This window comes from Rhea americana, unplaced genomic scaffold, assembly GCF_003343005.1.
Source record: "Rhea americana isolate MKP2758 unplaced genomic scaffold, rheAme1 scaffold_10, whole genome shotgun sequence".
Taxonomy (NCBI): domain Eukaryota; kingdom Metazoa; phylum Chordata; class Aves; order Rheiformes; family Rheidae; genus Rhea; species Rhea americana.
Window position 1 is genome coordinate 3947287 of NW_028185039.1, and position 24202 is coordinate 3971488.

At 36.5% G+C, this 24202-nt stretch overlaps 3 protein-coding genes across 3 annotated transcripts; 2 read left to right on the forward strand and 1 right to left on the reverse strand.

The window, feature by feature from the left end:
• Positions 1–263: 263 nt before the first annotated feature.
• Positions 264–4199, forward strand: AIMP2 (aminoacyl tRNA synthetase complex interacting multifunctional protein 2). Its single transcript, XM_085301822.1, has 4 exons — positions 264–445; positions 2224–2427; positions 2907–3138; positions 3678–4199. The coding sequence occupies exons 1-4, from the start codon at positions 317–319 to the stop codon at positions 4061–4063; spliced, it is 951 nt and encodes a 316-aa protein (XP_085157948.1). The 5' UTR covers positions 264–316; the 3' UTR covers positions 4064–4199.
• Positions 4200–4476: 277 nt separating this feature from the next.
• EIF2AK1 (eukaryotic translation initiation factor 2 alpha kinase 1) lies at positions 4477–24198 on the reverse strand. The gene is made up of 14 exons (XM_085300577.1): positions 23874–24198; positions 21307–21443; positions 20543–20574; positions 19953–20052; positions 18770–18850; positions 18273–18372; positions 16636–16687; positions 15560–15929; positions 14394–14505; positions 12132–12238; positions 6191–6311; positions 5953–6032; positions 5198–5431; positions 4477–4679 (listed from the first exon to the last, which is right to left on the reverse strand). Exons 1-14 carry the CDS (start codon positions 24196–24198, stop codon positions 4557–4559), a joined length of 1974 nt encoding a protein of 657 aa, XP_085156703.1. The 3' UTR covers positions 4477–4556.
• ANKRD61 (ankyrin repeat domain 61) lies at positions 7293–11167 on the forward strand. The gene is made up of 3 exons (XM_085303598.1): positions 7293–7511; positions 9258–9352; positions 10213–11167. The coding sequence occupies exons 1-3, from the start codon at positions 7293–7295 to the stop codon at positions 11165–11167; spliced, it is 1269 nt and encodes a 422-aa protein (XP_085159724.1).
• Positions 24199–24202: the final 4 nt, after the last annotated feature.

Below are 24202 nucleotides of genomic sequence, written 5' to 3' on the forward strand. Positions count from 1 at the left end.
TGATTGGTCACTGGAGAAAAGCGCCGACCAATCCTCAGCAAGATCTCACCTTCACCGATCGCTATTGGCCTCAGGGACTACCCAGTCAGGACTAGGATTTGAGCCTCCTGCCCTACGGGGATTCGCTTAAGAAATCAGTGGCTCGCGCTGGCCAATAGAAAGAAGCCAAGGCGACAGTCAGGACACCCGGCTTGCGATTGGCTCGCCGGCGAGTCAGTCAGGAGCGGCGCTGCGGCGCGGCCCAATAGGGAGGGGCCGGTGGGCGGGCCGCGCGGCCGGCTGGGCGGCGGGCGCGCCGCGGCGGGCCTCTGCCGCCATGCCCATGTACAAGGTGCGGCCGCTGCAGGCGGCCTCCGGCGCGGTGCTGGCCGAGCAGCTGCCCACCTGCATGTACCGGCTGCCCAACCTGCACCGCAGCCCGCCGGCCGCCGCGCCCCCGCACCAGGTAGGAGCCCGGGGCCGCCGCGGCGCCCCGCTGGCGGCCTAGGCCGGGTGGCCGCCCGGCCCGGCCCGGCCCGGCCCGGCCCCGCTCCTCGGCTGCCGGCTGGGGAGGCTCGAAGGAGCCGCCGGCGAAGGGCGCCGCGTTCGCCGCTTCCTCGCTTCTCACCTGCGCGTTAGTGGCTCGTCTAAAGGCTACAGGAGCTCAGTTTTTCCGGATTTTTTCTTAGTGTTATTTTAAAGCTTTCTGTAACTGCCACTTAGCTTCTCTGGAGTCTCTGTAGTCTCTCTCCCTCTCTCTCTCTATATATAAATATATAGATACGCGCTCGGTTTTGTAAGCGGCGTGTGTGGCGCCGCGCTGAGGCCTCCCGAGCGGGGCGGTCGCTGGTCCCAGCAGCCGTTGCCCCTTTCTGCTGCATCATCGTTCCCTGCGTTCGCTTTGCGTTTCCCTGTTGAAGYAGGGACTTGCCAGCTGTGCACCTCCGGTCGGCAGCGCCAAGCCCTCCTGTAGGAGAGAAAAAAAAAAAAGGAAATGCAGAGCAATACATTACCTTCATCTAATTCAGTCTGATCTGTCACTCCGATGTCAGGAATGCTTTGAATTCTGTTTTTTCTTTTCCGGTGCTTTTTTAGAGTGATGTTATCACCTCTTTTGAGTGTGTGCTCGCTATGGCATCATCCAAGTTGCCAGTGAAAATACTGAGTAGGAGTAGGCTTGGGGCARGCGTTCACAGGAACGCTTACAGTGATGCCCTCGCGTTGCAACAGCAGCATGTTAACTACCACTCTCCTTTGCAAGTGGTTTTTATTTCACATACTTGTATATTTGACAAATAGTGTTCACTTAGGTAGCATTTCTGTATCTTACCTATAAGACTATTGCATAAGCTAGTATCAGAATTTTGCATAAGATACCCTATTTGTTACCTCTTTATCCATTAGATAAAAAGCAAGCAGTGTGGTTGTTTGGGTGGGTTTCTTTGATGGCCTTTCATAGGATTCTTAGAAATTGATTAGAAGATTTTTCTTTAATATAAGTTCATGCACCTAAAACTTCCCACAGAAATATATTTTCCATCTTTTAAAGAGGTATCGTTGTAAGAGAGGAGACAAAATTTTAAGTGGAATGTTGAGATCACAAAAAGATACATTGGGATTAGCGTGTAACAATTCTAGACAAAGCCACTCACTATAAAACTCAGTTCTTTCCAGGAAACAATGCCCCAAAATCGATGGTCTTTTTTACTCTGGAAGTTTTATTCTCTGAAACAAAGAATGACTCTAAGGAGTAATCTCATACCATCCATCTGAACTTGCATATTTCTTTGACGTATATTAAATATCTGAGTTGCCAAAAAAGTTTGTGTTTTGCAGCCTCAACATGCAGTCTTCCGTTATTTGGGTTAGAGAATTCTGACAACTAACTTGGCCTGTTAGTTTTTTTATTAGTTCTTCAGTGCTAACTTGAATTTTTGTAGTTCTGTATTTGCGGTCTGATTTTTAGTAAGTTTTGGAGTCACCATTACACGTAGCTAACAGTTCTTTTTTATAAGATAATTTAAGCAGGAAGATTTTGGAAGTTTAAATGAACTATAACCTATCTTTCACCATGTTCCTAGAGAGAAAGAAGAGTGACAACAGCCCTAAGACCATGATATCCCCTGATGTGAGAATGTGATTTGAATAAGATTTTTTCAAAACTTACTGTGAAGTGAGCTGTGCACTGTTTTGACACCGAGTTGGGTGCACAGTAGAATATGAGTTTCCCCCTCCACCATATAGGAAGAAGTTGACCCATCACTTCAAGCACTTGAATCTCGCCAAGAAGAGATCCTAAAACGCTTGTATGAACTGAAGAGTGCTGTTGATGGTCTTTCAAAGATGATACAAACTCCAGATGCTGACTTTGATGTAACTAATATCATTCAAACTGATGAACATTCTCCTTTGACAGCAAATGCAGATTTAGATTTGATGCTTGGAAAGGTAAGTTTAGTTTAGCATATAGATCAGTAGATTTTTTTTTTTCCCCTCAGATCTTCAGGGGTGAAAGTGTTGCATTAAAATTTGAGTCACTCAAGCGCTGTATACCAGTCTTTTACAGATATGCTACAACTACTCATTTATTTTGGACATCCAAATTGTAAATCCAAGATAGAATAGCTGCCTTGGAAATTATGACAGTTGATTGCTTCTTTGTTACTTACTGGATTTTTTTTKGGGGGGGGGAGGGGGGACTTCAGACTGGACTAGAATTTAATCCAATCACCTTCTGTGTTCTAAAATGATGCTACTGTTGAGGAGGATAGATGTTTAAGAAAATCTTAAATGTCAAGAGTTGAATTAGAATTTCAGATACACACAGGCATGATTATGTACACTTTGGTGTGAAATAAAAAATCCGGTTCTTGAATGTTTCATCTGTATATTTGCCTTACCTGCTGAAAGTTTTATTTTGCTTACAGGATTATGGAGCCCTAAAAGATATTGTAATCAATGCAAATCCTTCTCTGCCTCCTTTGTCATTATTAGTATTACACAGTCTGCTCTGTGAACGCTATAAAATATTATCAGCTGTTCATACACATTCATCAGTGAAGAGTGTGCCAGAAAACCTCTTGAAATGCTTCGGTGAGCAGACTAAGCAGCAACCACGTCAAGAATATCAGTTGGGCTTTACTCTCATTTGGAAGGATGGTAAGTATGAAGTCATCTTGGATTGTAGATGAGTACTTTAAAGTAGTTAATGAAACTTGTGCTATAAAACCTTGACAAACAGATGCGTTTTTTTTTTTTTTTTTTTTTTTGACACAATGAACCTGTACTGTAAATATAATACTTTTGCTCTTGTAAGCATGAACTTTCAGTTTTATGGCTGTCAGTAGCATGGACATAGAGGAGGAAGATTCTTGTTTATGGATCACTGCTCTTAAAATAAGCATAGTATTTGAAAAATGGTTGCTTGAAAAACACTTCTACACAAAAAACTGTGGGTACAGTTTCTGCAAATAACTAAGCTTACTAGAATAGAAATTAGGTGGGAGTTTGGGCAGGTGCCTGCCTTAGTCTAYGCATTTAGAATAAGAACACTGAAAACAGGTCATCAGGTTAATGATGTTGCTGGCATCGCAAATGCATCACTATGTTATCACTATTTCTGACTTCTCTACCTTGCTGATAATGGTTTTGTGGTATCCATTGGTTTTTTTTGTTTGTTTTGTTTTTCTTAATTTCAGTTCTGAAGCCCCAGATGAAGTTCAGCATTCAAACAATGTGTCCTATTGAAGGAGAGGGGAACATTGCTAGATTTCTCTTTTCCCTGCTTGGCCAGAAGTACAATGCAGTTACTTCAACTCTGATTGACAGTTGGGTTGATACAGCCATCTTCCAGCTAAAAGAAGGTAGCAATAAAGAAAAAGCAGCAGTCTTACGCTCTATGAATGCTGCACTTGGCAAGACCGCTTGGTTGGTGGGAAATGAACTCACCGTAGCAGACATTGTTGCGTGGTGTGCACTTCAGCAGACAGGTAGTGCCAATGGTGCTCCAGCCAATGTGCAAAAATGGATGAAGTCATGTGAGAACTTGGCACCTTTCAACTCTATTATTAAGCTATTAAAGTAAGCACGTACTCTTTTTAATGGTATAGTTTTAATATTATTCCACCTTGTGCCTGCTGTAGTGATTGAGTCCTTTCTGAGATGCATTCAAGTTCTACAACTGGGCAGAATTCTTAAACCAATAAAAATATTACAGTTGCCTTTTGGGTGTGATCTTCCTTATTTTTTTTTTTGTAACGGAAGTGTGACAAATGTTATTATAGTACTTAAGAGGCATCTAAAGCAGTCCTATGCAAATAAAGTTGTATTGTGAACTTTTTTCTTACTATAAGTTTTCTCTGTGACTGAAAACTTCTGGTAAAATTTAACTTGTATTAAAGTAAAGCAAAAGTGCACCATGACTCCTTTCTATTGATTGGAGAGCCAGGCCCAGAGACTAAAAGAAGAATGTCTTTGAAGAACAGACAGGACAACAGGTACTGGAATATTTTTATGTTAAAAAAAATACAAGCTTTATGTACAAGAGAGGTTACTTCCTCTTACACACACACTGATACTTAAACTGGAGAACCAAGCCTCTCATGGTCATCTTGTTCTTCAGAAAGCAATCTTATTTTTTTCTTCAGTTTTTCAATTTCTTCTTCTTGCTGTCTCACCTTCTGCTGTAGATTACAAATAACCTGAAAGTGAGAGTCAGCTTGCTTTATTTATATACAGGCATGGATAGAGCCCTGTTAGTAAAGCTGCACGTAAACTAGAGCGCAAACAAGATTTGTTCTTCAGTAACACAGTTATTCTAGGTATTTGATGCTACAACATAGTCCACAAACAAAAATGCATAACAAGGACATTGAAAATCAAAAAGATCCTGCAAAGCTGATAAAAAGCTTCAAAAGCTTTTATGATAAATGTAAAAAAACAACAAAAAAACCCTCAAGATGTTTGTAAATCAAGTGTCCAGTTATCTGTGCACGATGGCCATTTACTTCCTTTAAGAGACCAGAAACAGTAATATAGTTGTCCAAATAAAACGGTCAGAAAAATAGTCTCTCAATCACATAATCTTCTTAAGTTATTAAAAAAAAAANAAAAAAAAAAAAAAAGGCAAGCAGAGGGCATAATAGAGGCAGGGAAACTAAGTGGATCAGTTCAAAGCAGTTTTTACCCTGCAAGAGGTGAGGTTATTGGCATAACTTACATGTTCTGCAGTATGAAACAGTTCACTTTCACGAAGTTGAGCAGCAGTTGGTCTTTGTGAAGACACTTTACTGGTTAGGAGTTTAACATACTTGGCTTGAATAGGCCATTTTTTGTAGAAAGTATTAGGAATGTGGTCATTCCTTAAATGCATGAGAACTTCTGTTCTTTCCATTTCTGTTCCAAATGGTTGGAAGAGTTCTAGCAGGATAACCCCCATACTATACATGTCTGACTAGAAAAGAGGTGAAGGAAAACTTATGGGATCACAGATACTTTACATTTCTTCTACATTTCTCCTAAACATGTAATGATACAAATAAAGCTACTCAAATTCAAATCTCTAGTTTCCTCAAGATGACCTTAGAAACATGAGTAATTTTTGCATTAGTAGCAAACTAGAAGACAAAGTTGAAATCCATGTTTCAGGAAAAARAAACAGTAGAAGTAACAGCAGGAGGAATATTTACCAACTGTGATGCATTTACTTACTAAAAGACTTACATTTTATTCCTATACTCTATCACAAGTATGTCTTACAGAAACAAGTAATTGTTACATTTCAGTTTTACTTTCAGACTTTGTAGAGGAATAGTGCTATTGAACTTAAGCAGGTAATTTCTGAAAAATGACATTTGAAGCTCCACAGTTAAATACAGCATGTTATTCTAGGCTATATCTGAATTTCAGTATCTAATCAGAAAATATTTAATAGCATTTAAATATGTTTAAAGGGAACAAAAAAAAAATCCCTACCTTGAAATCATAGTGAGATCCCTGCAATTGTTCTGGTGAGGCATAGAGGCAAGTACCCACTCCTGAAGTATGTGTCAGTCCTTTAAAAAGTCAGTTTAGAGTCACTCAACCAGTGTTCCCATTTTATTTATGAAATAAATATTAATGTTTTTAATACCATAAAAATTTAAACACTGAACTAAAAATTTAAATACTAAACTGAACATAAAAATTTAAACACTAAACTTTTTTATCGTACCATTTATTCTTTTTGTCTGAAGCCATTGTTCTGTTTCATCCCAAAGAAGGTCTTTGCAGGCTAATCCAAAGTCTCCTATTTTGACATGACGATCAGATCCATATAGAAAGATATTCCTTGGCTACAAAAAGAGGCAGTATAAATCTTAAATATCTCTATATAAGGGATAACAAATTTCATTCAGCTGTTTCAAAAGCTATACCATCCAGTGTTTCAGAGATATAAGACAATTAGTAATTATTTAACATTTTCATTAGTGAGATAAATTCATAGGCAATATCAAATTCTATGTTAGCAATACCATTTGGGCAAAATGACCCAAAAGACCCCATATGAAAGATCTAGGAAAAGGAAGAAAAGCAAAACAGGAGCAATTTAACAKTTAGTGGAAAGACAAAGTACCTTTTTTTTTCTCCTCAGCAGGAAGTGGAAATTTGCAGAACAGTAATGTCAAAAAAGACATAATGCAAGAGAGAACAGCAAATTAGACTGACTGATATAGCAGGAGAAAGAACTAAAAAGTATTTGTGGCTTAGGCATAATGTAAAGCAAAATACACTTTTCTATAGCATGAGCACAGCCACAGCATGTTCCTTGGTTCTGGGAAATTTGTTATGAAAAAAGACGAATGTTATGAGAGCACTGACTGAGGAAACACTGAAATAGTTTTATCTCTATATTTTGGCTGCATGACCAACAGGATGAGAAACATTAGCCTTATGAATCTAGAAAAAAAATACTTGCTAGATAGAAAAAAAGTGATATGAAATTACTATTTTTACATAATCTGTATATCACGAAGTTGTCAGACTTCACATCTGGATGAGAAGCGAAAGCTGTATTTCTTAGTACAWTTTTTCCACTAAATACAAATTAGCACTAGCAATAAAACAAAGGGAACATAGGCCTTTTTTTCCATTCTTAAGCTTTTGCTGGTTTTATAGTACTTTTAAATGTTGCACTGAATAATGAAGTAACTTCAACGCTACTCTAGAACCTGACCCCCTACAACATCACAAAGAGTGACTGTTCAAGTGGCAAATTCCAAATCTGTTATTTCTGATTATGTATTTTCATTACAAAAACCACAACTCCCTTGCCTATGGGTAACATAATCAAGGGAGCCAACAGACATGCCGCTCCCATCATTTGCCCTCTGTTTTCCTGTGGGCAGAGGAACAATTCACACCTGGAACGGCTATATGAAGCCATAATGGAAGATGACAGTAGCACTGTTAAAGCTCTACTAGCTGATTATCCTGTCAACGAACCACTGAGTGCTTGGAAGGACCCTTACATCATAGATCTGCTCTCCCTCCAGGTAACCATTTGGTCAAGGTTATCATTTATGTGATGAAGAATAGTTTTAGATTAAGACATTTACTACATCTATTTAAAAAGAAAAAATCATTAAGAATCATTAAGTGGCTGCAATTTCTAAAAGCAAGTGCCTGAAATCAGACTCCTAAATCTTAGTAAAACATAAAAAAAAGTCACTGAGCTTGTCAGCACAAAGAAATATCGCTTTGTTGAAAATCCAACATGGATCTCCAACAGAGCAGCAGGGAAGCCTTAAACATTTCATACTACTTTGAACAGGTCAATGGACAATCCATTTACTTGGATTTCAAAAAAAAAAAAAAAAAAAAAAAAAATTGAGAGCTTCACCAAGCTCCTCAGTAACTCAAATGCAATGAGATAAGAAGGAAGCTATCCAAATGCAAAAGTAACTGGTTTAAAGACACAAAAGAAATGATAGAATAAATGGTCAGCTTTCACAGTGAAGGGTGTCATCAACYGATTATGGTATGAATCTGTGCTGGTAACCACGCTAATCAACATATTTATAAATGATTTAGAAAAGGGAAGGTGAATAGTGAGAGGACAAAGTTTGCTGACAATATTGTATTACTCATAGCAATAAAGATGGGGTCTGAATGCAAAGAATTGTAGAAGAATCCTGCAGTATTTAGCAAGCAGGCAGTTTAACGACAAAAGAAATCACTGGAGGTGATCATCACTGGAGAAACAATCGGAGGTTGGACTAGATGATCTCCAGAGGTCCCTTCCAACCTTACTGATTCTGTGATTCTATGATTGCAAATATACATGAAAATATAGATGGATCCATGAAGGAAAAAAACAATCCTATTTTAGATGTATAACAACTGTCTCTAAATTGACTGTTACTGCTCAACAGTGTGGACAGTTCTAAAAATGTCAACACTCCATACTGGTCCAAAAAGCATACTGAATGTTAGCAATCATTGAGGGGTGAGGGGAGAAGAGATAAAACAGAAAACATCAGTATGATACTACATGAATTGATACACTGTCATCTTCAATACTGCATGCAGTTCTGAGCCTCCCATCTCAAAAAGGATTTAAGAGACCAGAAAAAGGTACAGAGATGGGTGACATGAATGCTCCAAATTTGAAAGGGTTTCTATTCAAGGAATCTGTAAATATAAAACATGAGACAAACTGTTAGGTTTGATAAAGATTTCTTAAATCATACATGGAATGGAAAAGGTGAGTAGACTACACTATTTACTGTCYCTTCCAAAAAAAATTAAATAGGTGACATCAAATTATTGCCGGCAAATAAAAACTAATTCACTATGCATCCTTACTCATTGCCACAGGATGGCTGCTTTAAGTTCACAAGTTTAAAAAATGACAAATTCTAGAAATATCCATAAATTGCTACTAATGAGATGCTACATGTAGTTCAAGAAATCTATTAGCTGAAGAATGGCTGAAGAGTGGCAAAATATTTTGGATCACTATCTACTCCTCGAGCTCTTACATGGTTTCTGAGACATTCACTATTGGTCCCTATCAGAGGCAGAATATTACACCAGATCCTTACTCTGACTTGATTTCCAGTACAATTTGTGGAAGATCTTCCTTAATCTCATGCTAAATGAGAAAATTAGGAGCCTTTGCCTTAAAATGACCACTATAAAAATGGCTACAAAAATCACCTTCAAAATCAAGTACGAAATAGAAAAAGTACTTCAGAAATATAATAACCAATATCTGTAACTTGTTTCATTTTCTGTAGGATCATGCTAGCTCTCCAATTCACTTAGCTGCTAAGTACAGAAGAGAAAGAAGTTTGCAATGTTTGCTAGAATTGGGTGCTGATCCAAAAATAAGGTAGGGCCCATGAAGATGCTTATGCTGCATTCTATCAAGACTGTACATACGTACATATCACCGTCCAAAATGAATGTAATAGGCTCATTTGATTATTAAGACTATTTTCCTCAAATTATAATATACTGAGTTAATATGGTGGAATCACCTCTATCATTCTGAATATAAGGTTTAATTTTGTTTTATACAATTAATATACAGAGAAATCATTATCAGAAACAGTATCTGTTAATGCAGCACGTAACACTAATCATTATTGAATACATTTCTTAAACTGCAAACTGCCTTGTTACAAAAATTAAAAAAAAATCATAAGGTGAAAATATAGTAAAAAAGGTAAGAATTAGTCCTAGCACTTGCTAAACCTTGCTGATTTAGAACACAGATCTGGCTACAGATTCTTCCCATAACACATTATAATCCATTCATCTAAATCCCCAAGTACAGCCAGATTATGTCACAGCTGTGATGGACCTTCTGCCTGCCTCATGTAGTTCTTACACTCCTTCTGTGACCTTCACTCACCTGCAGCTGAACTATGAAGTCTTATTTTTTATGCTATAAAAATGAGAAATACAGAGTCTGAAGGCTGAACACTTTATGCACTACTGCACACAGAGGCTATAGTTAGCAAAAATAATTTAACCACCTAGCTTTGGATAGGTCATGGCAACTCATAAAATTTGTTCTAACAACTGAACTTTYGGGACCTGTTACTATGTTATGTTATGCCAGTTCAGAAGGTTTAATCTACATCATCTTTAGCCTTTAAAATATTCCCCATAAATACTTAATACATATAAGAYACTTTGTTTACCTAATAAAAAGAAATTAACTTAAAACAATGCTTTGTATTACAGAAATAACAGAGGCTACACAGCACTTCATCTTCTCCTACTAAATTTGCCCAGGACTTACACAGTTGGGACATCCATCTCACACAAACTCCAGAGAAATCAACCAACTTTACAATATAATACAGAAGAGTGTTCCTATACCTTGCACAAGGTAAAACATCATATAAATCCTGAAATGCGTTATCACAAAAATGACAGACTTCTACATTTAGGCCAGCAGTCTGAAGGCTTTCAAGCTATATCCATTCTTATTGAGCATGGTGCCAACATAGATGACACAGACAAGTTTGGCAGGACAGCTCTTCACATAGCTGCAGGGTCACTAGATGAACAGGTAACAGCAACTCTAATTGCCTATGGAGCAAACATTAATTTCGCCAATCCAAATTGTGGAAGAACTGCCCTTCATCTTGCAGTGTGCACAGCATCATTTAAAGCAAGTAGAATTTTAGGTATCAATACAGATTGTATCTGTTTACTATTAAATAATGGAGCCAAAGTGAATATTCAAGATCATGAAGGACGAACAGCTCTTCATGATGCTTGCTCCAGCGGCAGAAAGGAAATAGTTGATCTTCTATTAGAGTATACAGCAGACATGAACAGTTTAACCAGAGATGGACAATCTCCGCTCTTTTCATTTCTTCAGCGCAGATCAAATTTAAAATATACGGCACTGCTGAACAAGTTGCTAGGACTCTCATATCCATTGAGGTTAAGAGATAATCAAGGACACCTACCCCCTGGACTTCTGTTCTCAGAATTTCAAACGCTGAAAGACTTTCTTATAACTTTATCAAAGAAACTACTGTCTCTGCAKGACATCTGCATCTTCACTGTTAGAAGAATATATGGTGAAAAGAACAAGTACTGGCTCAAAAACAGACTTCCAGTAATTATATGGAATTCTTTATACAGCTACCAGGACTTCTCAAAACTTTGGAAAATAAGGCCATGATGACACAATAAACAGGAGAGCAAACTAAAAAAAAATGTTAAACCTGTAACAGTCTGTAAAAAAAATTAAAAATAATCCAGAATGCACACTAATATTGTGTGTTTTGAAGTAATTCCAAATTTTCACATGTGGAGTTTTAATAATCAAGATGATTTTTTACACTAATTCCTTCATATAGCTATTATATCAGATGAAGAGAACCTTTGTAGGAGTTAGATTAGGAAAACAGACATCGAATTTCTTGCTATTTGAGTCTCTCAGATGAATCAGGGAAAGAAAAAGCAAGATATATGCTACCCATGCATATCATTCAAGCCAACAGTAAATCAAAACTATTATTATGATCAGAGTATTRGAAAAAAACTATACAGGAACACATAAAGGCATCCTATTCCTATCCATCCCAAATGTATTTTTCTAAGTTTGCACTTCATTACTTTTAATAGGAACAAAACAAAACTTTTCATTTCTTCACTGAAATACACCTAGAMTTTCAGTTTCTTAGAGGGATGGAAACCATTTTGAAAGAGAGTAATTACTTGCAACTACGAGATTAAAAAAAAGGTAGTAACCACAATGTCAACATATTTTCAAAAGCTATCTGATTTGCTGTTAGAAAATTGAGGTGTATTCAGGGGGCTCTTTGATTATTTTTACAATTACCTTAAAAATAAAAAATCTGTTCATCCCTGTTTAGGACAAAAAAAATGGCTTGACAAAGGAAGAGACATTGCCAGAGTTTAATCARAATTTACATTTAATTCAATGTAATTGAGTAATTTGTTTATAGTAAGGTAAATATGGTATTTGTGTAGAGGAGAGAGCTTTTTTTTTTGTACATAATGTAGTTAAATTCTTAAATGCATAGGTTATCTCAAACTTAACTATGATGTTGCTTTCATTCTCCTATAATTCAAGTTATCTTTGCTTTCTTTAACCTCAAGCGATAAACTGATGAACTTACTTTAATGTCTCGATGCATCACTCCCATGCTGTGGATATAGTATACTCCTTCTAGCAACTCTTGAAAAATTTTCATGGTCCAGCTGACATCTACCAGATGGTACGGACCTTAAAACAATTTGAAAATGGAATTATTTCAGCTGATTTTGCTGAGTTACTTTATATGTTTATGGTGGTATGTCTTGTTGAATTCAGTTTATTTATGAACTGGAAGGAATTTTTAACAGAATGAGTACAGTTCAAAAACTGGAATTCCCCATGGTTCTAACAGAGTATTTTGAAACAGCAAAGAGTTACCAAGCTCAAAATATAGAAGAGGACAGTTACGGGACATGAACACACATCTGCCTGAAAGATTCCTTTAACCCTCTGTCAAGATAGTCATTTGATTATGACTTTAACAACCACAAACTCTAAAATAACTATCCTCACTATCTGTATGTTCGACTCTCTTGAAACTTGCTAGACACCAATGGTAACTGACAGTAGTGGTTTTCATAAACTAATCATACCTTTTACAAAATTGTACTTTCTCTGTCCAATTCTGAGAGCCTGTGAATTCAATTAAAAATAAATAAGTAAAAACTATTCCCATCACTCTTGTGGGATCAAAACAGTATATAAAAATTAAAAGCAAGAAAACATCAGGTTATTTTCTGTCTTATAAAATAAATCAAAGAGTTTAAAAATCATGAAAAAATTGACTAAATCTTTTGCATGCTGCRAAATACTGATGGACTCTCCTTATTATCATCTTCGTCTGAGCATAGTGTCAGAGATTACGTTCATCTGATTACTATTCACTGTATACTTCTAGGTCTAGCTCCACCTCTCTCCTTTCTGACCAAAATAATCTCAAATCTTTTCTGCTTTTTTTCATTCAAAATTCTGTTTTCCATTTAATCTCTTTCTTTTCTTGAACTCTTTACCTCTATGTAAGTGTTCGGTTGGAAGGGAAAATATAATTCCAGACAAAAACATACTAATTTGCATGATGCCATGCTTTCTGTATTAGTTTGTACTCTTCTTTTTTGAATCCTAATCCTTCTACTGTTTTGCTACCCTCTGAAATTTCCAACTCTTTTTCAGCTGCCCTAATTAAATTATCTAGAAACTTACCATTTAATTGTTTTTACCATTTCTCAAACTCTTATTTTAGTAAGCTATACTACTTTTCACTCTAAAGGCTCAGACCTATCACAGTCTCTTGCCATTTTGAACACTCATGATTTACTCCTACTTGGTTTTCTGTTTCTTAATGTCTGATATAGACTTTAATGTCTAATACAGACATTTCCTCTCATGATGTCTATGGAAAGTATTTGAAAATGGTGTTTAGTAAGATCAAACCCCCTCATAATTCCATTGTTCCCTGACCAGGCGCTTCATTTCTTAATTTATGAAAACTAAAAAGACTAGCAATGGAAGTCGTCTTAGACCGGAAAACAGTTAGCTGCCAGACGTTYCATGACGGAATGAAACAACAGTTTCATCTTAATAATAATTAAATATTAAATAAATATTTATGCGTTACTTTTATATCTTACAATCTGTTAAGTATATACGTCTATATACAAGCGTCACAGAGAAAGGAATATATCTCCAGTGCTTTAATAGACCTGTTCTTCCAGATGTCAACAATTACTGAAGATGATTTGGTACCTCAAGACCTAAGAACCTCCAGCCATTCAAACAAAGTAAAAGTTAGATCCTTCAGACCAATGCAAATAAGCCTGGGTAGTAGTTCTGGGTCTTCGGAATAAACTTAAAGGCTTTTAAGTACGTTGCAGCCTCTCTGGAACAGAGGATGTGTTTGTATTTTCCCCAACAGATAAATTAGCCTCTGCTGAGTTCTGTTTTGCAGCAACTAGACTACTACCAAGGCAAAAATCTCAAATATCTAGACAGCTTACTAAGAAAAAGCAGATAATCTCAATTAAAATTATACCCTAAATAAGTAATATCACCCAGGCATATATCCCTTCAGGTAATACTGATGCCTCAGGCATGTAGTTGTTCTTTTTTTGAGGGTTGTCTAAAATGCATGAACTTAAATCTTTTTTTACCAACATCTATTATATAAAGGTTCCATACTCTTCACTCTAGCAGCTATTTGATTAAGTGAAAGAAGAATATAATTATCAAGACCCATATTATAAACTGCTGCAGTAAAAATATAAAAYCAGGTAAGTGGACTTCCAATTAGGGAAAAAATGTATTTGCTTTATAATTAGTAAATTTTAAAAACAGTGGTGAATCTTACTGGAAATTTCCTCTGTTCTCTCACTGCATCTCTTATTGCGGTCAACAATCCAGTCCCACAAGGAGATTTCACACAGTTGCATTTGAATATAAAGCATCAAACGATACTCCACCTAACAGAAAAATACTGGTCTATAATTTTGCAATATAAACAGTATTTCCCTCCACATTCTCTTTAAAGCTAGTAAAAASAAAATTCAGTTTTTAAACTAAGAATCAGCTATCAAATGGACAGCAAATACAGTATTACTGATCTGCTGCATTTAAGAAGCTACCTTGTTTTAGCTTTCTGCTTTTTCCTCAAATTTTAACAACTGTTTATAAAGCTTATAATAAAGCTAAGGAAACCGCCTGAGACATACTCTAAGAGTCATATGAGAGCTGAAGACTACTTTTGTTCTTTTTTCTAGATATATTGAACAAAGATATATTCTGACTACCCTAAAATAGGGTAAATTAATAAAAAAAACTACAAAATTTCAACCTCCTGACCTGAGTTTTATGATTTATTAGCATGATCCTGARCAGTCACATATTCATGTATTGGTTCACTTGATAATCAGACAACTCAAGCAAATCTCTCTGAAATCTCGGATTTCTGCAAGAGGAGCTCCAAATTAYAGCAAAAACGTGAAACATGTCAGAGCTGCCTGTGTTATACACAATTCAGTGGTATGAATACCAACAAAGTCCTGGAAGCATAAGTGGAGTGGTGATTCTCTGGCCCGTTCCTGYTTTCCTCTTTCACAAGTAACATCAATTAATAAAAGTTTAATCCTACACAGTATAGGTACCATGTTACATTCCTAGATGCTTTAATAATACCAGGATTAGCCATCATTACCAAACATAGAAGATTTTCAAGTTTGATGATCTTTTACGCAAGAGAAGAATTTTATTATTATTATTCACATAGATACTTTGAAAGGACCCAAGTTGTCAAATATACTAATACCATTCTTGTATGCTGAATTTTGGCAGGTCCTCTGGTCAGCTTCCCTGTAATGGTAGTATCCACTTAACACAAGAATTTTCTGTATTTTCGGCTCTAATCCCAGTCATTTCATTTATAAAATTTATTATTATAAATAATTCCTATGTCTACCTATTTTGCAAACATCATCAGATAAGACAGAAGTAAGTATATTTAAAGAGAACTCCATTTACCTCAAACTTTCCACACAGAGCTACATCCGTCTGAGAGTTTTCTTCAATGCAGGACTTACTTACAGAGCTACTGTCTTTATCCAGACTAGAATGAGGTCCATATGATGAATGATTTTTAAAATCACTTGATGTACTGTCAACATTATTTGCAGTGTCTTCTTGTAATTCTACAGATAATTCACATTTATTCGGTTTTGTAYATACTTTATTATTCCTGTTAGTAAAAGTATTCCTTACATCCATATTCTGCACTGATTCACTATCCAGATTTTTAGGATGGCTACTATCATGGGACTCCTTTTCTTGTGAGGTAACGTCAGCAAAGATAATCGAACTATCACTTTCCACACTTTGAATGTGACAGTGATCACTGAAAAGAATAAAGTAAGGAAGAGAAGTCAAAATATGTACAATTTTATACCATCTATTTGTGATATGGTGTTCTCAAAACCCTTTTTTTTTTTTTTTTTTAACTGCAAAATGCTTTCCAAAGAGTTCAGCTGATACCCCATGTAAACTTTACGATCACATAATCAGCAGTGTAGGCTCCAGCCTTTCTAACATCTTCCCCCAGCACAGATTTTTGAATCTGACACAGACAGCTCATAGATATGTACAAGCCTAGATCATGCWACTTACTAGGCAGAAGTATGATGCATCTCCTTTTCCTTCCAGTAAGCAACACTGTAGTATTGCCCATTGGATTCAAACGCCTTATTGAAAGAGCTAACCTATATTTTTCTGAAAAATACCCCCCCTTTTCTAAAAAGAAACTCTATCTAATAAAACTCCAGCATTATTAACAAATGTTGGTGATTAGCACAAAATTTTTGAGATAAGTTTAAAGCCCAGTACCACAGTCAAGCGCTCAGAAATCCAAAGATCTAAACAAGATAGAAGAATCAGACAATATTCTTCAGCTTGTGCAATCAAAAGGGAAAACAAAGGCAAGGATAATTAACACTTTTGTGTTATAATTTGGAAGTAAATAGCACTTTTGTAAATACATGTTGAATTCTGTAATCTTTTAATGTCGAGGCCAAATAAACATTATCATTGAGGTTTATAATACTTACTTGCCATTCTCTTGTTCCAAAGACAATGACTGCAAGTTCATTATTGCTTTATCTATTGGATGAAAAGATAAACATGGTATTTTATAAAACAAAGCATGCATACAGCTACTATAAATTAACATTTAAGCTACTGCATCTTACTGAACTTAAAACTTCATTATCTACAAATATCCTTCTCTGTTTTTGCTGCTGCAAAAGGCACTCCTTATGCTACTAAGCAACAACCATGCCTARTTCATTTTTCATATCTTTTTCATGAAATAAGAAGAAAATAAATGTTGTTAAGAGATCACTGAAAGGATTGTCCTGGGCTCTTTTATACATTTATCCAGATTTCATTTTAAGAAGTTAGCCAGKTCAAAATCAGGGCTCATAATGTACATAATGATACACAGAATTAAAGCAGCAGCTACATAAAGCATGACTCTTGGCGTCACCCTGTCACTGTTTTAGACAAATCTGGCATTTTGGAATATTTTTCATTAAAATTGCRTATTTATGTGAAAAGGATAGCAATTTGGTTTAGCATCCACAGGCTTCAGAAGCAAWGATTTTGTAAGCTAAAGGAAACCTAAGTACCACAGGACCTACCCATACATCTAGTTAGGTACCAGTATTATCAGCATTAAACACTTGCGAATTACTTCTRGAACTAAGAAGTTATATCCTTCAACATTCTCAGTATCACAGTAAAAGCCTTGTCTGCTTTACTGTATTACCTACTTCCTATGCGTTGCYTCTTGTGCTCATAGCAGACTAGGGGAGTCAAGTTAACGACATGGAAAGCAATGAAGTCATACACAGGATAAGCAAACCTCCCACTAAGAGAGGATAAAAGATTTAAATGCTAAAGACTTCCAGAAGAGGACAAGAAAGAAAGGGACCAACGGATTAGGATTAGAAAGGGACCAAAGGACAAAGTGTAGGAAGGGCTGAGAAAAGAGAAACTGAAGAGAGAAAAGCGGGGCAGRAGATACATAATGAAGATAAAAACAGATGAATTCTGAACAGTTTCAGGCAGCAGCTGATATCCAAAACAAAGATCGCTCCACTACTGCAAAACTATGAAACTAAATTCATCAGTTTTTTAAAAACTCTCTTGTGGAAAATAGAATAGGAGAGCATTCTTTTTTTTTTTTTGCCATTAAATTATTTCCAGGTTCTTTCAGTTTTTCTAAACTGTTTCCTAAAATGTTCCAAGACAGATGAGAAGAGCAGCATAGGATTTTTTTTCTCTACTATTCCTTATACAGCACTTTCCCCACATATATCTGAAGTAGTTTGTTCCCCAGTATTCATTCTCCTCCTAGTCAACTCGCTACCTCTTGCATTAAAAGTTTTTCATTGTATTCCACTGAATTTCACACAACTTTAAAATCCTCTTCAAATATTAGCAGAAGCGAAGCTAACACTTTCACACTTCCAAATTCATCATTACCTAACAAGGGTGTTATAAAACTAGAGATTTATGTGCAAAGAGCAACACTAAGACCTGGTGTTCATTTCTAGCTTGTTTTTTGTTTGTATGTTTTTAGGAGGAAAAAAGTTATTTTATTAAAGACATTAATATTCTCCTGCAAATGAAAGTACAGATWTTATACGCTAGATGCAGAAATTATACAATATGTTGTACTTCCCTTTTGGGCATACTATTTGAACATGTTCCATCCAAGCAGTGTGATAGCCTATAATATTAGGGTGCTGCAGCCCAGCCAGCACTTTAACTTCTCGTAGTACCTAAAAAAACAACCAAGAAGAAAGAATGATTTTCTTTTTTTCCTGAGTGCTTGGTAAACCCAGGAGCTAACAAAACATGTCATTTCCTAGAGAGAAAGAACAATCACTTCAGTAAAGGAGAAAATTTGGGAGATGTAAAGCAAATTATGATTTTATAACTGCAGAGATGATCAAATTCAAGTTAATGATATGCTTCTCTTAATGGACTTAAATATCTCTCAATTACCCCTTTCTACTAGATACAGTTAGCATCAAATATTTAGAAACACAGAATACACCTTATGGAAAACAGTTGTTGCATTTAATATTTTGGGAAACATTAACTGCATTACTAAATTAGATTGGAATCAGTTGCAGCACACAGGGAGTTAGAGATGATTGACAGGAARAATAATACCTTCATGCAGTCTCTTCTCGTAGCCTTCTTAATGTTAATTCTTTTAATAGCATAGAACTGACCATCCAATTTGTTTCTAACCTGAACACAATTATAAAAAGACAAAATTAGAACTTAATGCATTTAAATTAATGTGTTATTAAATCCTTTAGAATCAACTATTTTCTAAAATTTAAATTCTGCTTTCTGTTCAGGTAACCTTTCACCCACATCAGAGAAGGAATCTGAGATTAGACCCTGGCTGGCTAAGAGATGGACACTCTGCTTTTGCCTTATTTCAGGAGTGTAAACATCTAATCCAATCTGCATAAAATACAAAAAGTCTACACCTATATTTCCATCAATAAAAAATAAAAAATGCTGTCCATATTGATTTCCAGCTCTAATTCTTAGATTAGTCCAAATACTCTGACTAGCAATAGGCCGACAAATTCAACGTCACATCCAAATGTTCCAAAACACTAGTAAACAACCCAAGTACATGCTTCATGACCCCATGTTGGTGTAATCTTACATATTCTAATATTTTAGAGATATAAAACAAATTCATTATAACAACATGGCTGATTTGGAAACAAACAAAAAAAAAAGTTGTTTCCTTCTTCTGAAAAGAAAACCCTAATAATCACCCCCACACTCATTTAATGTTGATAGATCCTGGTAMCTGCTTAATCAAGTTCTCAATAAATCTGAGAGACAACAACTCAGTGCCATAAGTAAATGGCACTTACCACATGGGAAACTTTAAGTTAGTCCTATACTATAAGTATTTAGTACAATTCATCAAGGTGTTGGACAGTTTATATTCAAATTATTGCTGCTTTCTTTTTAAGCAGCCACAATCAGAATGTGGGAGTGTGGGGACTAACCAGTCTCTGTCACTGTTTTAAGTCAATATACCAGAATATTTTATATGAGAAATACAAGTTTTAATTGTTTAAGGGTCAAATTACACAAAAGTAAAATATGCTCTATCTCCTGCTACTTACAAACAGAAACCATCACCAAACACCTTTTGAAACAAAAATCCAACATCCCTCAGATGAACAGGTTTGCATCTGTTCTATTGGACAACATATATTTTTATTTTTCTATTAGAAAAATAAACCAGTCAAATCAACAATCCTTAATTTAAAGAAAAAATAGCTACTAACATTAGTTATAAAGGGAGGCTAAAGAATACCTTGTATACTTTACCATATCCTCCTTTTCCTAGCCTTGCAATCTCATCAAATTCATTCAAATATCGTGAAGTCTGTGATTCAAAGAGAATTTCTTTTCCCCTAATCAAAAAAGTTAGGCTACATTAAACCAAATTAGAACTTACAAGTAAGGTACTATACAAACTACAGGTATAGACAATCTATAAATGTTATTTACATTATGAAAAGAAGAAAAATATTCTGATAGTGCTATAGCAAATAGTGAAAACCAGCAGACTCAGCAATAGCGCATGGACAGTCACTGTGAGAGTAATTTTGTGTGTTACAAATCCATGCCGCCAAGTAAATCTAAATGTTAAAATTACTTCTTTATGTTTATGTCTAATAATTTTCTTGTATACTCCCACTAACTGTAAGATTTTTATTCAAGAAGTTTTCCCCAGATCATACTGACAGATTTCAGAGAAATTTTCACTTTTGTTCTACATTTTGCAAACAAAATATGAAATATAGTCTTAATTAAATTCAGCATAGACAGAACTGATTATGGAGCACAGAACTTTAGAGAAAGAGTTAACTTTAATACTTACTAAGCACTTCAAATACATACCCAATTGCATGAGAATCTCCATTATCAAGCTCCTATGAAACAATAAAATCCAATATTAAAACATGCCACACAGAGTAATAGGTCTACCATGCCATAACTACAAACATTAACAGCTTAATCAAAAGAATCAAAACAGAAACAAGTATGTTCTTAGAAGACAATGAGGATACAGATTCACTCTGCACAGAGCTCCACCAAATTAAAATATTATTACCCCACTAGCAATCTGTTAACATCTCTCTTCTGGAGAGTATTGCCCCTCAGAGTTCTGCTAGTGAACAGATCTGAGAGCACTAAAATGTGCTTAAGATAAAATTAACTAGCTTAGCTCAAACAGCTGATAAGCAAACTGGTCTGATTCAGCCTGAAGCACATTATGCAGTGCACAAATCATGCCCTTCACTAATATAAATACGAGGGCATTAATATAATCAACTGGAACAGTTAGAGCTCRGAAAGTATGCATGTCCATTGTCAAAACTGCTGCAATATTTAAAACATTTTGCTTGTGTTTTAAAATGTGTATTTTTTTAATCCTTAAGGAATAAAATACGGTTGGTTTCAAAAACTTTGGTTTGCACCTTTCAATCCAGAATCTTTCCTCATACTGGTCCAAACAGCCAAATTAGAACTGAAGTACCATTTGCCGTAATTATTGTAATACCCAATCCAATATTAAAAGAATCCCAAAGCAAAGGCTGCTTTAGACACACTGATGTGTTAACTCCTTAACACAAAACTTGCCAAAGAAATTTAAAGCTTACCCCATCAAGTATTTGTCGATTAGCTGCTTTCATTAGTTCAGTAATGGCTCTATTATGCTGCAATCTTACAGTACTAAATTCATCACAGAAAGCAAAAGGAGAGAGCAACCCTGTTCTTGTGAAAGCCTGACGAAGTACTGTACAAAGGAACAGAAAAAGGTCACTTTAAAGAAAATCTGCTACCAAGCCCATGCAGACAAATGTTCTTTTTAAAAATGAGAAAACTTTATTTCATAGCATGTCTGGAAAACTGCACACTCAGTCACTTCTACTCCAATGCCTTTTCCCACACTCCTTGCAATCAAAACTAATTAAATTCAAACTAGAGCTACTCTTTTCGGAATCTCTTTTACTTTTGCATAATACAGTTATCCCCCTTCATCACTCAGAGTGCATCTCCTCTTCTTCCTTACCTTGGCAGATAAATTATACAACTATCCACCCCTTCGCTTACTTGTTTCCTTTRGACTGATTTTGTTCACTGTAAAAAGAAATTCAAAGCATGTTCACAATTATGAGGACACATGCTTCTAGTAAAAAGCAGCAGTGTCTTTTTTTGCTAATTCACATATGAACTCACACATTCGTGCACATACTTGCCATAAAGAATATAGTCAGCTTTTTTTYCCCCTCAAAACAGCGTATCATTCTCAGTTTGAGGAAAACAAAGTTATGGCAAAGAGAAAAATAACAAATACAGAAGATGGGTGAAATTGTGAAGATGTTACAAAAACATACTTTAAAGCTCTTAGTTCCAAGAGCTTAAAACAGACTTACTTGTAAGGATTGTCGCAGGTGTCTTTTTAGTACTAGTATTTCAAGAACAGCCTATTACTTTTTCTTTTAACATACAAAATAAACTTGTAAGAAGCCAGTGGTTTTGCTATACAAAACTTACGGACACAATTATCCACACCAGAAGAGTGAGGAAAAAAAATCCATACCAACATAAATATGCTAGCCAAAACTACAAAACCAGTATGGTTACAGCAAAACTTTTTTTTTTTTTAATTAATGTGGTCACTTGGGAAACTGGTTGAAGCTATGGCAGTGGAGGAACAACATCTACAGAAGCAAACCAGGCAGCCAAACAGCTGGTGCTCCTGTATGGAACAYGTCCTGGCCAAAGCCCCTGGGCCATGGAGGGGGACAGTGTCACAAGGCACCCAAGGACTTGTCAATCACTTATAAGCTAAAATCCTATTGCCTAAATAAAACAAACAAAAAATTTAAGATGCCACAAGGCTTCTCAYTGGCACAGCTGTCGTAATACTACAACGTAAGCCCCTGGTCACTCTGCAGCAGAGGTGGCAACAGAGCAGCAGATCTTGCCACTCTCTACCAGGGTGCTGGCGATCACACTCACAAAAGCAAATTCAGTTTAGTCTAGCCTGATGCGTAATTTAGTTATTTTAAAATTTTATTTCCAATTTTTCTTTTTTTCCTTCTCAATTCCTGTATTATTATTCTACTTTTTTGACATTTAGTATAGCGATATAGGATATCAGTACAAGCCATGTTTCTATGGGGTAAATATCCAGTACCCCTTCCTCCAATCCATTTTTTTCCTCAGKCTATGAGAAAGTAGGTAAGTGCCAGTATATCAGTATAGGTTAACACTACCTTTCTAGAGCAAACTCTGATTTACAGGGTAAAAATCCAATTTTTCCTTTTTAATCCAGCTTTTCCTTTTTAATATTTTATTTCTCTTGACCCATCACGAAGTAGACAGGTATAAGGACAGGGATTTAGGTTATCTTACACCTTTACAGCTGTACGCCAACTCAGGGCTTTATAGGGTGACCTACACTTTATTATTATTTATAGAGATATAGTAAGACTCGAGGCAAAACATCTACATCAGACTCCCTCAAGAGGGAAGAAATAACAGTTGTCTGCACTGCCCTTACTGGGTACTCTACAGGTCTTCACTTTTACAAATCTTACATTAGCTCTACTTTTATCTTCTAGAATTATGCATACCAAGAAAGAAAGGAAAAAAAAAGATAATTTCCCAAATGTGTTAAGTATGTAGTTAATCAAACAAAATAACTGAAATAAGTCACACATCCCAAAGACAGATTTCCAAAKAAATACCTCACATCTAAGAAATCAGGCTCACAGCATTATGTCAAAAGATTTTACTGGGAAGTAAAGGACTTTTGAAAGTATCTACTCTGATATACACAGAACATAGTTTTGAAAGATGTACTGAAAACTACGCTACAGCTATTTCTTGAAATCTGTTTCTGTTAGATTCCTCTCTTTCATTTGTGTTTTTTGGTCAGATTTAACATATCCACCGAACTTAGTCTTTCAGTCAAATTAACTTTTCACCCTTCTTGTGGCACACTGGCCACGAGTTAGCCTATCTGCGGCAACGTTCCCTTTCCGTTTTGAAAGGTAACACATCCCCCCCCCCGAACTCCTCTCGTCTCCAGGGCACCAGCGTCCGAACCGCTTTGTTGTCGTCGTTGCTACGACCCAGCCCGGCAATTCTGCGCGGACGGTTCGGGGCTACGGGAGAGCAAGGCGGTTCGAGAGAGGCAGGCGCGGCCCGTACTCACTCCGGAACAGGCAGCGGGAGTGCACGGGGTTGTGCGTGTACATGTGGCAGAGGTGCTCCAGCAGGGACACCAGCAGCAGCTGGTTTTGAATGGTGGAGGTGAAGTTCACGAACTTCTGCGAGCCGTTGGCCACGCGCAGCTCCGCGGGCACGTCCGATTCTGGGGAGGGAAAAGCGGAGCGAGCTAGCTCCCGCCCGCTCCTCCCGCCCTTTAAAACCCATACGCCTTCTCCACAGCTTTCACGCAACCCCGGCACCACGCGAGCAGCTGAGGAAGGAGGAGCTCCAGTCGCTAATCGTTTCCCAATTACGGCTGTTTTAGCCATGTGC